Raw genomic sequence first — 10,286 nt, 5'->3', positions numbered from 1 at the left:
ACCCCAGGGAGCACAGGCCTCCAAGAGGCCCAGCTCAAGGGGGATTTCACATCTCTTGAGACTCAGGGAGAGGTGAGCGTGGGGGTCCCCTTTGAGTGGCTCCTGGCCACAGAGAATTTCCTCCTCTTTGAAGGAAGCGGGAGTTCTTCTTTCATAATGTGAATGTCAGAGACTCTGGCCTCACGGCTGACTAAGAGTGTCTGAGGCTTGTGGGTGTAGCAAGCGCTTAAATACCAGACCTCCCTGTCCTTTGGTGATTGTACACACCTGAGCTGGGACACAGGTCAAAACGATGGCCAGCCTTCAGACCCCTCTCCTGGCTGCCCTCATCCTCATGGCTATGATACTTCAAGCAACAGAGGCAGGTGAGATTGGGAAGAGGCAGGGCTCTCTGCAGAAGTCAAGGTCAGACACTAGGTGGAGAGAGTACTGAACTGAGAGCCGAAGACGCCAGTCTGCCGGCTGTTGGGCTGGTCCCATTGCTTCTACCAGACCTGAGTCTTTACATCTGTTAAATGAGCAGTGCTGAAAGCTTGGAGTCTAGGATCTGCCTCAGCTGGGTTAGGGGTGGTGGTGGGCATGGCCCAGGGTCCCCCTAGAGAACTCGATAGGGTCTTGGGGTGTGGAGAAGGAGCCCCTGAAGGAGGACAGCCTGGGTGGGGAAAGGTAGGAGCAGGGGTAAGGGCTATTCCCTTGGAAGACTGGTCCTGCCCTCTCACTACCCCATTCTTGCTCCAGAACTTCCCCTCAACACTGCTCTTCTGCCCTGTGTTGGGTAGGGGAATGAGGACTGGGCTGGGAGTCAGGAACAATGATTGCTCATTTACTGGGGTTCCTGAGCACTTTTCCTTGCATTAAAGGCCCCAGAGAGTAGGTACTATTATTACCCGCTGGATCTGAGGAGGAAATTAGGTCTCAGAGATGTTATGTGACTCAGGGTAGGGTGAGACGTGAACCAGGGCTTGGGTGACTAGATTCTGTCTGAGCCCTTGACCTGATACTCTCCCGGGTCCTGCTGTGTGTTCTGGGCAAATCCACCTCCCTCTCTGGACCCCAGTCTCACCATTTGCTCCAGGAAGGGGATTAAAGTAGATGTGAGCTGAAGGGGAATTCTCCAAAGACCTGGAGAGTTCTTCAAAGAGCACACCTGATTCAATCCAGCTGGGACGAGGCACTGAGCTTTTCTGATAAGCTCCTAAGTGATGCTGATAAGTCCACGGACCTCACCTCGAATAGCAAAGTTCTAAGGCTCTTTCCTGTTCAGCGTCTCTGGGCCCATCTAGAGCTTCGGCATTGTTCCGTTTGTTTGGTTGAGTTTTGGTGGGTTTTTTATTCTTGGCCACACTAGGCATTGCTTTTTGTTGTTGTTTGTTTGTTTGTTTGTTTGGGGAGTGCTATACCACTTAGACAACCTTAGTTTCCCAACCAGGGATTGAACCCGTACCCCCTACAAGGGAAGCACAGAGTCCTAACCCCTGGACCACCAGGAAAGTCCCCTTAGGGCATTGCTGATGCTCAGTCAGTCTGACTCCCTCTCCCTTGAGCGGGCTGATGCAGAGTGTAGACTCTGGGTGCTTAGCGGCTTCGTAGAGAGCCAAGAGTGGGGTCTTTGAGGGCCCAGAATCCTTTGGACACCAACCTTCCACATGAGAACGGAAAAGCTGAGTCAGATGAGGGCCGAGGGAGACCAGCCTGTGACACCTCTGAACACCCTTCTCCCCAGGCCCCTACGGCGCCAACGTGGAAGACAGCATCTGTTGCCGGGACTACATCCGTTACCCTCTGCCCCCGCGTTTGGTGAAATATTACTACTGGACTTCAAATTCCTGCCGGAGGCCTGGCGTGGTGTGAGTAGGGAGCTGGGGCGGCAAAGGCCTTAGAGAGCCTGATGGGTGTTGTCTGGGAGGATCCACGTGCACATGGGTGGGCTCCACCCGGGGCTGGAGGCATGCAGCTGGATGCCCAGATGCCAGGGGGAGCCCCTGGCTGGACTAGATGGCTCAGCTGAGGCTTGGGTGTACCAAGAAAGAAAAAGCATGTGATCATTCCGCAGATCTTATTAGGTACTTCCTTTGTGCCAGGCAGCACGTGCCTGGTTCTGAGATGGCAGAGGGTGCATCCGCGGCATGGTGAGATAGGTAGTGTAGAGCTGCTGTAGAGCTAGGGTTCAGGGGATAGGAAGTCGGCTGAGTCAGCAGAGATGTTCCCATCAGAAGCATCTTGGATCCCCAGTGCCCTGAGATTTAGTTATTTGAGGCAGTCCATTCTTACTTTTTTTCTTTTTGTTTACTGGGGTATAGCCCATTAACAAATAATGTTGTGATGATTTCAGATGAACAACAAGGGGACCTATAAAGGGATATATATACACATATATCCATTCTCCTCCAAACTCCCCTCCCATCCAGGCTGCCACATAACACTGGGCAGAGTTCCATGTGCTGTATATAATAGGCCATTGTTGCTTATCCACTTTAAATATGGCAGTGTGTACATGTCCATCCCAAACTCCCTAGCTGTGCCCTCCTCCCCATCCTTTCTCCCACCCAGGAACCATAAATTTGTTGTCTAAGTCCGTGAGTCTCTTTCTGTTTTGTAAGTAAGTTCATTTGTATCATTTCTTTTTAGATTCCACACATAAGAGAGGTCCTATGATATTTCTCCTTCTCTGTCTGACTTACTTCACTCAGGGTGAGAGTCTCTAGGTCCATCCATGTTGCTGCAAATGGCATTATTTCATTCCTTTTCAATGAGGCAACCCATGCTTACCAGGAGAATATTAAGAGCTGACACTTAAGTGCTTCCTCTGGGCCAGGCACTCTTCTGAGCATGACTGTTTCATTCTCATAGTGATCCTACAAGGAGGTGCTATTATTTCTATTTCATACATGGAGAAACAGGCTCATGATGAGGTGAGGAGAAATGACTTGCTCAAGGTTGCCCAGGCTGGAACCAGGATTCTTGGGTCCTTGTTCTCCTTTGCTGCTTTCTCTCAGCTTCTTTGATTCCTTTTCCTTGGCCTGGAGTCTGCTGGGGGGTAGGGTATTTGAACCTGGGGACTCACGACCCCCTTTGGGTCTCTGTCATCTTCTCATCTTCATCCTTCTCCTTCATCGTCCACCCCTCAAAGGGGTAAAATGCAAGAAGACTGAAGCGGGAAGCCCTGCCAGGGTTCTGGTCGCTTCAATACTGGGCCTCAGTTTCCCCATCAGAATAGTGGGAATGATCACCTACAAATGATCATTTATTTTTATTTATCAGACATGTAGAGAGTGCTTGTTAAGTGCCAGGCACTGTTATAAACACTTTATAAATATTAACTCATTTAGTCCTTCACACAACTCAATGTAGTAGGTACTGTTAAATCTCCTTTTTACAGGTGAATAAATGGACACAGTGAGTGATGGGGCCTTTTTGAGCGTCACAGGGCATGATAATAGTAATTGGGAGGTGTAATACTCAATTTCTGGCATATAATAGATGCTCAGTGAGAGGCGGTTGCTGTTGTTTAGTCACTCAGCTTCTTAGTTGCTCTCTTGCGACCCCATGGACTGTGGCCCACCAGGCTTCTCTGTCTGTGGGATTTCCCAGGCAAGAACACTGGAGTGGGTTGCCATTTCCTTCTCCAGGGGCTCTTCCCGACCCAGGGATTGAAACTGAGTCTCCTGCCTTGACACATGGATTCTTTACCACTGAGCCACCAGGGACACATGTGATTATTGGATCTTGAGCTGGAAGGGACTCTAGAAGGAATGCAGTTCAGTGAATGGGAAGATCAAAGCTCAGAGGGGCCGAACCTTATCCAGTGCCACAGAGCAGCCAGGGCAGGCTGTCCACGGCCAAGATCAATCCTGCTTTGCTGCCTTCTTTGTTCTTTCTGTTCATTGGTCCTCTGTGTGTATGTGGGCACACACTTGTGCAGATCAGGGGTGTTTCTTGTAGCTCTGGCAAAAGTGGAAGCCCGAGCCCACAACTGCCACATGGTCTGGGGCTATTGCTCCCCTCTCCTCTTTGGGCTCAGGTCTCTTGGGAGTGGGCCTGCCCCAGAGCATCCAGCTTACAGCAAGCACGATGAATCAGGTATTACCAGTTCTGGCACTTGGGCAAGCTCCTTTACCTCGTTGGGCCTTACTTTCCTCACTGTGAAGCAGATAGAACACTGGAGGCACATAGGGTCATTGAGGGATTTATGAAGAAAGTCAGTGTTAAAAGTTCAGGCCAACATATATCAAGCGAACCTTAAAAAGGCATTTCAATATACATTAGGTGCAGCCAAATACTGTTTGGTTCCACTTCTATGGTACCTAAGAATAGTCAAATTCATAGTCAGAAAGTATATTGGTAGATACCAGGGGCCAGAGAGTAGGGAGGATTGGTGGGGAGTTAGTATTCAGTAGGGACAGAGTTTCAGAAAGTTTTAGGAAGTTTTAGGAAGGTGAAAAATTCGAGAGATGGATGATGGTAAGAATGGCACAATAATGTGAATGTGCTTAGCGCCACTGAACTGCCCAGTTAAATATGGTTAAAATAGTATGTTTTATATTATGTGACTTTTATTAATTCAGTTCAGTTCAGTCACTCGGTCATGTCCGACTCTTTGCGACCCCATGAGCTGCAGCACACCAGGCCTCCCTGTCCATCACCAACTCACGGAGTTGTGATGCCATCCAACCATCTCATCCTCTGTCGTCCCCTTCTCCTCCTGCCCTTAATCTTTCCCAGCATCAGGGTCTTTTCCAGTGTGTCAGCTCTTTGCATTAGGTGGCCAAAGTATTGGAGTTTCAGCTTCAACATCAGTCCTTCCAATGAACACCCAGGACTGATCTTTAGGATGAACTGGTTGGATCTCCCTGCAGTCCAAGGGACTCTCAAGAGTCTTCTCCAACACCACAGTTCAAAAGCATCAATTCTTTAGCACTCAGCCCTCTTCATAGTCCAACTCTCACATCCATATACGACTACTGGAAAAACCGTAGCCTTGACTAGATGAAACTTTGTTGACGAAGTAATGTCTCTGCTTTTTAATATGCTATCTAGGTTGGTCATAACTTTCCTTCCAAGGAGTAAGAGTCTTTTAATTTCATGGCTGCAATCACCATCTGCAGTGATTTTGGAGCCCCCCAAAATAAAGTCAGCCACTGTTTCCCCATCTATTTGCCATGAAATGATGGGACCGGATGCTATGACCTTAGTTTTCTGAATGTTGAGCTTTAAGCCAACTTTTTCACTCTCCTCTTTCACTTTCATCCAGAGGCTCTTTAGTTCTTCTTCACTTTCTGCCATAAGGGTGATGTCTTTTGCATATCTGAGGTTATTGATTTTTCTCCCAGCAATCTTGATTCCAGCTTGTGCTTCTTCCAGCCCAGCATTTCTCATGATGTACTCTGCATATAAGTTAAATAAGCAGGGTGACAATATACAGCCTTGACGTACTCCTTTTCCTATTTGGAACCAGTCTGTTGTTCCATGTCCAGTTCTAACCGATGCTTCCTGACCTGCATACAGGTTTCTCAAGAGGCAGGTCAGGTGGTTTGGTATTCCCATCTCTTTCAGAATTTTCTACAGTTTATTATGATCCACACAGTGAAAGGCTTTGGCATAGTCAATAAAGCAGAAATAGACGTTTTTCTGGAACTCTCTTGCTTTTTTGATGATCCAGCAGATGTTGGCAGTTTGATCTCTGGTTCCTCTGCCTCTTAAAAAAAAGTTAAAAAAAGACCTTCAGGCCAGCTCCCGGCACAGTTATATAGCATCTGCTGTCTGCCGTGCACTGTCCTGAGCACTCCAGTTTATATATTAATTAATCAAATCATCATCAGATTCCTAGGAAGTTGGACCACAATTATCATGCCCATTTTACAGATGTGAAAACAGAAGCTCAGAGAAGTTAAGGGACTCGCTAACAAGTGGCAGAGCTAGAACTTAAATCCAGATAAGCTGGTTCCAAAGTTCATGCTCTTGGCCACTACCCACTACTCTCTCCCAAGACAGTGTCAGCAGTGATTATGAGCCTCTTGGGCCTTCTATTTCCTCGCCTGTCCTGGCACTTGGGGCTGGGGCTGAAGGTATGGGAGGTGCTTGATGTTTATGTCCCACTGTCCTTCTTAAGACATGTGAGTCACCTGCATTTATGCGTCACCTGCTGTATGCAAACGGTCTGCAGTGGACCATGGCATTCTTGCTGCATGCTAATGAGGCTTCCTTCTCCCCCTGGTGTTTCTGCCTTCCAGCTTGCTGACCATGAAGGACCGAGAGATCTGTGCTGACCCCAAACAGCACTGGGTGAAGAAGATTCTCCAGAAGCTGAGCCAATGAGGCAGGCCCTGCTCTGATGACCATGGCCTTGGTTCCTCCAGGATGGCTCACGGATCCCTACCTCCCTCCTGTTACAGCAGCTTCCTGACATGAGCCTGTGCCAACAACGCTCTCAGTGCTGAGAGATCTTAATCCCTGCAGCTGTTAGCCTCAGTCAAGCCTCCAGCTGTGACTCTCAGCCCCCCTCTTACCTTCCAACCTGCCCTCTGCCCCACCAAAGCCAGAGGATCCACCATCCTGGTTGGTTATGCCTCCGCTCAAAACCCTTCCATGGCTCCCCATTGCCCTTAGCTGAGGTCAGATCTCCTGAGCCTGGCACCTCGGTCTCCAGTCCTGCCTCGTTTCCCTTCTTGAATGTTGGACTCCAGTTCCCTGTTCTCCCAACCCATGTCATACCTTTCCACTTCTGGCTCTTTTCCTGGGCTCCTCCTGACACCCAGAATGTCTTTCCATTTTCTGCACACGTCCAACCCCATCCTCCAGGGCATCACTTGACCTAAGCAGCAAGTAATTGAGATTCAGTTTTTTAAATTTCCATGGGCCCTCTGCCTCCCTTTAACAACACTGATCACCATCTGCCCAGAATTCTCAGGACTTGGGAGCTTGTCCTCCAGTCTCACCAGCTAGACCAGTATGCATACCTGAGTTAACTTTGGTCTCATGGCCTCCAGCAGAGAGCACAGGGGCTGGTTCAGAATCAGGGCTCGGTAAGAGGCTGCAGACTGAGTCAATAAAAGTAGTTTCTCTCTCTTAGCTCCCAAAGGGTCTCATGCATCAGTACAGAGACTAAAGGTCATCTAGAGAAGGGCTGGTGGGGTCCATTAGGAAGCCTCAAATTTGCCCAGATTCATCTTTCTTCCCCATTTTACCTGCATGTTAGAAGTCTTTAACCTTCTTGCTTCCCTTGGGTTTTTACTGCCCCTCCAATCTCCAACATCCAGGCCTGACCTCTTCAGAGGGACTCTTCAGAATCCCTCATTTTTTCTTCCTCCTTTCCCAAATAGCTAATAAATAAATTGATGCCACAGTGTGAATGACTACACTTGGCTTGGTATTATAAGCTCTAGTTATATTTGTATAAGTAAAGAGGGCAAATGCTTAAAAGGCCAAATAAATGACGGGAAGAACTTTAGGAAATGTGTGGGAGGGGAACAAGGCAATGATTTCCTGACCCCTGGAGTGAATGTGTGGGGTATAGTTAAGGGAAAGAGCCTTGAATGGAGGTTGTTCTCAGGTGGCTGTGGCCAGGCTAATGACTGGGATTTGGGACTTATCTGCCCCCCGTTGGGGACAACAGGTTCCGCAGATATCTGTGCTTGTTCCTTTCTGAGGGAGCCTGATGCAGCATGGCAGGGTGGTTGTCACTTGTGACCCTGAGTAGAATATTTAACCTCTCTGAGCCTCACCTGAGAATGGGAATACCCATCTTAAGGGATTTGCTGTTAGGCTCAGGTTGAAGCCACAGAGAATGTGGCTTTGCCAGGCATAAAAATCAGTGTCTTTCAGGGTTTCTGTCCCCTCCTAGAGCCCAAGGGCATTTGTCCACTACAGGTACTAGAAGTGTTAACCTGTCCGTTGCCCATGTACTTGGCCTTCAGGTGTTCTGGGATCTCCCTCTGCTCCTATCCTGCCCCTGCCCCTGCCCCTCAGGCCTTCTGGAAAATAAATCCTCTGCAACAGTATCTGCTTTGTTCCTTGGCATGTGCTGTTCCTGTGAGGTGGGGCAGGAGACCCATGGCCCCCTCCCTCCCGGTGGAGAAGCCCCTGACATTGATACATGAGCTGGCTTGCCCTAGGTCACCCTGTGAGAGGGTGGGGAGTCTCAGCCAGACCTCAGGACCTGGGAAGTAGCTGAGCAGGTGCCAGCAGGGAACCCCAGACATGTGTCCACCCCGGGACCACTTGACAGGAGGAGCTGATGAAATCATTCATTCAGTCCTCAAGTCCAGATCTTTGAGAAGCATATTCATTCACTCATTCAATAACCTTCCCCCTTCAAGGGAGAACACAGAGACAGAGGAGAGTGTATTAGTCAGGAAATGCTACTTGCAACAACAACCCCACAAATCTCAGTGGCTCAGCTCCATACAAGGTTTTGTCTTCTCACATGAAGTCTGACTGGGCATTCCTGGTCTGTGGTGACCTTCCATCCATGTGGTCATTCAAAGACCCAGGCTGCTTCCTTCTCATGGCTCCAACCTCCTCCAGGACCAGGTCTCCTATCCATCATCCAGAAGATGGGAAAAGAGAATGGAAGCTTGTGGGAGGACTTCATGAGCTGGGCCAGAAACAGGGGCTCATCGCTTCTGCCCATGTGCCATTGGCAGAACTCAGTCACATGACCGCCCTGACAGCAAAGGATGCTGGGAAGTACAGCCAAGCTGTGTGTCCAGGAAGAAGAGGGAGTGGATTTGGGGAGTACCTAGTTCATCTGCTGCCGAACTTCCCTGGGCCCCCAAATGGGTCTGCTTCCCAGGAGGAGTTCCTGGACACAGCTTGCTCTGCCAAAAACAACCAGAAAAAGGACTTCTCTGCTCTTGCTGCATCTTCATTATTTCCTCAGTGTACATTCTGTTCCATGGACATCTTGGCACAAGTGGGCTTTGCTCCCTTGTGGATCTGGCTCTCACGGTGAGATTTCCAGGGTTGAGGCTCCAGACACCCAGAACACTGACCGAGAGGCATGGAGAAGCATCATGAAGGGCATAGGTCACAGGTTCAGACAGACAGAGGAACTCTTACCAGCGTGTGTCTGGAACAAGTTATTTGGTCCCTCTGAGCCTCAGTTTCTGCCTCTGTGAATAGTGGACAATAAAAGCACATGGTATGTGTATTTATGAGAATCTGATGGCATAAAAAGGTACAGACAGCCCAATAACAAAATGGGCAAAGACTCAAATGGACAGTTCTCCAAAGAAGATACTCAGCTGGTCAATAAGCACATTCTTAGTGGGGGCAATATTTGCCACTCCAAAGTGTATCTCCTTGACATGAGGATTAATTCAGGCTGATTGTTTTTTTTAGCACTAAAAACATTTTTATTCTACTACCTGGGGACTAATAAAAATATTTTCAGTTTTGTGCATATTCGTAAAGAGTAACCACTTTAAAAGACTCCTTGTCTAATATGCAGGAGTAGAAGAAATGGAGTAGCCCTCATGGTCAACAAGAGAGTCCGAAATGCAGTACTTGGGTGCAATCTCAAAAACAACAGAATGATCTCTGTTCGTATCCAAGGCAAACCATTCAATATCACAGTAATCCAAGTCTATGCCCCAACCACTAATGCCAAAGAAGCTGAAGTTGAACAGTTCTGTGATGACCTACAAGAACTTCTAGAACTAACACCAAAAAAATAAAAAAATAAAAAGGATGTCCTTTTCATCATAGGGTACTGGAATGCAAAAGTAGGAAGTCAAGAGATACCTGGAGTAACTGGCAAGTTTGGCCTTGGAGTAAAAAATGGAGCAGGGCAAAGGCTAACAGAGTTCTGTCAAGAGAACACACTGGTCATAGCAAACACCCTCTTCCAACACAAGAGATGACTCTAAACTTGGACATCACCAGAGGGTCAATACCAAAATCACATTGATTTTATTCTTTGTAGCCAAAGATGGAGAAGGTCTATACAGGCAGCAAAAACAAGATCAGGAACTGACTGTGGCTCAGATCATGAACTCCTTATTGCCAAATTCAGACTTAAATTGACGAAAGTAAGAAAAGCCACTAGACCACTTAGGTATGATCTAAATCAAATCCCTTACGATTATACAGTGGAAGTGACAAATAGATTCCAGGGATTAGATCTGATAGAGTACTTGAAGAACTATGGACAGAGGTTCGCAAATTGTACATGAGGCAGTGATCAAAACCATCCCCAAGAAAAAGAAATGCAAAAAGGCAAAATGGTTGTCTGAGGAGGCCTTACAAATAGCTGAAAAAAGAAGAGAAGAAAAAGGCAAAGGAGAAAA

General features: G+C 47.9%; 1 protein-coding gene across 1 annotated transcript; it reads left to right on the top strand.

Annotated features, from left to right (window-relative positions):
- Positions 1–254: 254 nt before the first annotated feature.
- CCL22 (C-C motif chemokine ligand 22) lies at positions 255–7,996 on the top strand. Its single transcript, XM_043436509.1, has 3 exons — positions 255–365; positions 1,724–1,847; positions 6,231–7,996. Exons 1-3 carry the CDS (start codon positions 293–295, stop codon positions 6,313–6,315), a joined length of 282 nt encoding a protein of 93 aa, XP_043292444.1. The 5' UTR covers positions 255–292; the 3' UTR covers positions 6,316–7,996.
- The last annotated feature ends 2,290 nt before the right edge of the window (positions 7,997–10,286 follow it).

The sequence above is a fragment of the Cervus canadensis genome, chromosome 18, assembly GCF_019320065.1.
Source record: "Cervus canadensis isolate Bull #8, Minnesota chromosome 18, ASM1932006v1, whole genome shotgun sequence".
In the NCBI taxonomy this organism is placed as follows: domain Eukaryota; kingdom Metazoa; phylum Chordata; class Mammalia; order Artiodactyla; family Cervidae; genus Cervus; species Cervus canadensis.
Note: the sequence above shows the minus strand (reverse complement) of the source record. Positions and strands in the feature narration are given on the sequence as shown.

Excerpts from the sequence above, each read along its gene's own strand:
- CCL22 (XM_043436509.1), top strand. The coding sequence starts at position 293 with ATGGCCAGCCTTCAGACCCCTCTCCTGGCTGCCCTCATCCTCATGGCT. Across the intron at positions 366-1,723 it reads ACTTCAAGCAACAGAGGCAG|GCCCCTACGGCGCCAACGTG; the intron begins GTGAGATTGGGA and ends CCTTCTCCCCAG. Across the intron at positions 1,848-6,230 it reads TGCCGGAGGCCTGGCGTGGT|CTTGCTGACCATGAAGGACC; the intron begins GTGAGTAGGGAG and ends TCTGCCTTCCAG.